Source organism: Agelaius phoeniceus, chromosome 4 (genome assembly GCF_051311805.1).
Source record: "Agelaius phoeniceus isolate bAgePho1 chromosome 4, bAgePho1.hap1, whole genome shotgun sequence".
Classification (NCBI taxonomy): domain Eukaryota; kingdom Metazoa; phylum Chordata; class Aves; order Passeriformes; family Icteridae; genus Agelaius; species Agelaius phoeniceus.
In genome coordinates this window covers 47,412,377-47,416,178 of record NC_135268.1, presented here as the reverse complement: position 1 = coordinate 47,416,178, position 3,802 = coordinate 47,412,377, and the positions used below count along the sequence as shown (strand labels likewise).

The window sequence follows — 3,802 nt, the reverse complement described above, 5'->3', positions numbered from 1 at the left end:
GTATGCACAGACACACAAACGCGCTCCATCCCTAACCTTATATCTATGGCTGCATCTGTGTACCTGGCTCCTCTGATGCAGAAAGGGCCTCCTGGAGGAGTCCTGAGTGCAGGGAGTGGGCCGGACTGGGGAAAGGTGTTGGCCCCAGGCCTCTGTGGGGTCCACGGCCCTTTGGATGTTCTTTTACAGAGGGTGAGGGGGGCGAAGTTGAACCGCTTGTTTCAGGGCATTACCTGCTCTCACCTCTCCTTCCCTCCCGGCGAGGGAAAGGAGTGTTGTCCTCGGGGAAAGCCCCGGAGCAGAAACTCCTTCCGATTCATTTTATCCCCAGCATCCCGGGTGTGTTGACAGAGGGACATGCCTGCGAGCGCGACGTGTGACGGGGCCGCGGAGCAGCCGCCCCCTCCCCGCTTTCTCTGCTCCTATAATTTATTTGAGGCGGAGGCAAAGGAGTGAAGTCATCGGGCAACGACCAAGCACGCACACTTTGTCCCCCTCCCCTACCCCGCTTTGGTCCCCCCCCGGCAGCCTCTCCTGCCGGCCTGGGAAGCCGGGGAGATTTAGATCTGCGAGGCTTTCAGCCATCACGTGTTTAAATACTTGATATAAAACCCCGGCGCAGGGGATCCAGGCGGGGGGACTTTAAGACCGGCCCTCTCCAGGGACCCTTTTGTTCAGCTCTCAAACATAAGCACCTTCTCGACTCGCCAGGACTTCAGTGGCAACTTGGCCGAGCAGGAAAACCCGACTTTGGGAGAGCCGCCCCCGGCCTCGCAGCCCTCCGCAATGTCACGCTCCTTCTATGTCGACTCCTTAATCATCAAAGACTCCTCGAGGCCGGCTCCGTCCCTTCCTGAGCATCATCACGGCCAGGACTTCTTCATTCCTCTCAGCATGCCTTCCCCCCTCGTCATGTCGGTGTCGGGCCCGGGCTGCCCGTCCCGAAAGAGCGGCGCTTTCTGCGTCTGCCCGCTCTGTGTCACCTCGCACCTGCACTCGTCCCGCGGCGGCGGCGCCGGCGGGGCCATCCCCCTGCTCAAGAGCCAGTTCCCCACGGCCGCAGGCGAGGCCCAGTGCTGCCCGCGGAGCAGCCACGCTCACCACCCGCCGCAGCACCCGCCGCCCGCCGCCTCGGTGCCCGCCGCCGCCGCCCTGGGACACCCCGCGCATCACCCACCTGCCTGCGCCGCCACCACCTACAGCGTCAGCGACCCCCGGAGGTTTCACTGCCTCGGCATGGGTAGGAGCCCTGCGGCCAACGGGGAAGGGGGGCAGCGGGAGAAGGGGTGTCGCCAAGGGAGAGCGGCTGTCCCGGGTCGGAAAGCTGCTGGGGAATGTCTTCTCTCTGCCTGTCTCTCTCTCTCTAGCCTCCCTCTCGCCTTTTCCCTGTCCCGCTGAAGTGCGCATTTCTCTCCCGTCCAGGAGGGTCCGAATCCAGTCAAATTCAAAATGGGAAACGGATGAGGACTGCTTTTACTAGCACTCAGCTTTTGGAGCTGGAGAGGGAATTCTCCTCCAACATGTACCTGTCCCGGCTGCGGAGGATCGAGATAGCCACGTACCTGAACCTGTCTGAGAAGCAAGTGAAAATCTGGTTCCAAAACAGGAGGGTGAAGCACAAGAAAGAAGGCAAAGGCACCCAGCGAAACTCGCACGGGGGCTGCAAGTGCAGCACCAGCCAGGGGCATTACCCCCGGTCAGAGGATGAAGAGTCTCTATCCCCCTCATCGGCTACCGAGGATAAAGAGATCTCCCCGTTATGAGATCCGCCTGCCGCCGGGTCCCTCCTGCTCCGCTCCTGCCGCCGGGTCCCAGCCCGGAGCGAGGTGGCGGCACGGGACTCACCTGGCACCGCTGCCCACGGACGGCAGCCCGCTAACCTGCAGCCGGCTGGCCCTCGCCGCCGCGGAGGTTTAATTCTCATCCATTCGCAGTAATAGAAATAGAAGTATATCTATATATATTTTTTCGGACTGCAAACGTTTTAGTCGTGGGAGGTCAACCTAAACGTTACTTATGTAACCCCAGGAGAGGGCACCTGCTCTTTCTAAAATGTAACATAGGACAAGGCTCGCATAGCCCAGGGTGTCTTCCTCTGTATCCCCGCAGGCAATTTAAAGGAAAAAAAAAGAAACGCGTTTGAAACCGAAAGGCGAGACGTTAAAAAAAAAAAAAAAAGAAAAGAAAAAACAAACCTGAAAAGCAAATTAAAAGCTGTAGAGAACCTACTGGACGGACTTCTTAACAAAAATAAGAAAAGACATAACGATCGCCCGTTTGGGTTTGGGACGGCTGTTTGTCTGTGAATAGTTTTATATAAAAATTATATTTATATTTATTTAAATAAATGAAATCAGACGAGAATTTAACTTTTTTCTTCTTACCCCCCCCGACTCCCCCTTCCTCCCATGAAGTGCCAGCCCAGTCGCAGCAGCGAAGGTGCTTTCCTTTGCAGTCCTTGTCCTTCGTAGGGTGAAAGCATCGCTGTATATGTGTCAGACCCGCGTAAAGAGTGAAAATAAAAGCCATCGGCTACTAACACGAACATGTTTTCTGTTCCCCTGTGACTCGGGACGGCTGGGGGGCGGAGAAGGGGGGGACTCCGCTCCGGCCGGAATGCAAATACAGCCGGTCCTCTGAGTCCAGCAGCCTTGTGTTCCTTCCCAGCCGGAGCCAGGGCACGCCCTCCTGGCGACTGACAGCTTTCTCCCGTCTGCTGGCCCGAAGGCACCGCGCTGCGGACAGGCGGCTGCCGCTGGCCCAGGGCCGCCGATCGCGGCGCGGGGCCGGAGCGAAGGGCTGGGATCCCGCACACAGCCCCCGCCCCGCCGGCCTGGGAGCTCCGGCTCTTCCCTCACCCAGGGGGCTGGCTGCGCACGGCCACCCTTCACCAGGCTGAAACTCTGCTTGTTATTTTACGAGTCGATGTTAAGCAGAGATCAGGGATTTTTTTTTTTTTCCCCTCGGGTGCCGGAACAGCGTTAGCTCTTTTCGGTGTTGATTTCATTAGGCGCCTTGACCAGGCTTAGGGAGAAGATCTGAGTGCAAACCCGCTAGGCTGAGACATGGTTGAAGCTCTCTGCAATCTGCGTCGGACAGCGCTCAGCCACGGGTCCCGTCCTGCCTCTGCCTTGGGCAGCCCATCCTCAGCTCCTTGCAGGAGAGTTACAGGCGGCTGATGAGAGTGGGATGGACCTGGAGGTAGTCAGTCCCAAACGAGCCCCTTTACAACATTTTTCCTAGTTCCTGCAGTACTGGCAGACAGCAAATCTGTCTATGTACAGCAAGCAATATAAGCAAGTCGGAAGTGCCTTTTGCACATTATGCTATTTCTCTCACCTTTTCCTTGGATGGATTTTCCACTAATCCAATATACACAACCTCCGAAGCAATCCTTACATTTATCCCTAACTTCGGAGCTTCAGCTCAGAGGTAGGTCTCCAGTTTGACTGGCCTGCAATCTCCCTGGCTGCTGAAGAGAGAGGCAGCCCCAGCACAGTGACACTTGCACTGCTTGCCTGTCTGGAGGAGAGGCCAGGTGCATGGGCAGGGCTGGGGTAGGATGGAGAGAGCCTGGTATGGGTACTGCCCCACAGTCTGGACCAACTTCAGGGCTTGGGGCAGAGGCAGAGTCAGCATACCCACATCTAACAGGAAGGGAAGGGCAGGACTGACGTTTCTGGCCTGGACTTGGAAAACAAATACAAAATCTCACTGGTCCATACCACTGATCCATACCATTTCACTGCCTGAGCTCACTACAGAGGCCAGCAGCCCACGTGCCAGCTGAGGGATGTTGGTT

The 3,802-nt window shown here is 57.3% G+C and overlaps 1 protein-coding gene across 1 annotated transcript; it reads left to right on the top strand.

The window, feature by feature from the left end:
* The first annotated feature begins 664 nt into the window (after positions 1 to 664).
* On the top strand, positions 665 to 2,533 carry GSX2 (GS homeobox 2). The gene is made up of 2 exons (XM_054632758.2): positions 665 to 1,240; positions 1,423 to 2,533. The coding sequence occupies exons 1-2, from the start codon at positions 787 to 789 to the stop codon at positions 1,761 to 1,763; spliced, it is 795 nt and encodes a 264-aa protein (XP_054488733.1). The 5' UTR covers positions 665 to 786; the 3' UTR covers positions 1,764 to 2,533.
* Positions 2,534 to 3,802: the final 1,269 nt, after the last annotated feature.

Coding starts and splice junctions, on each gene's coding strand:
- GSX2 (XM_054632758.2), top strand. CDS start 787: ATGTCACGCTCCTTCTATGTCGACTCCTTAATCATCAAAGACTCCTCG. Junction 1,241..1,422: donor GTTTCACTGCCTCGGCATGG/GTAGGAGCCCTG, acceptor TCTCCCGTCCAG/GAGGGTCCGAATCCAGTCAA.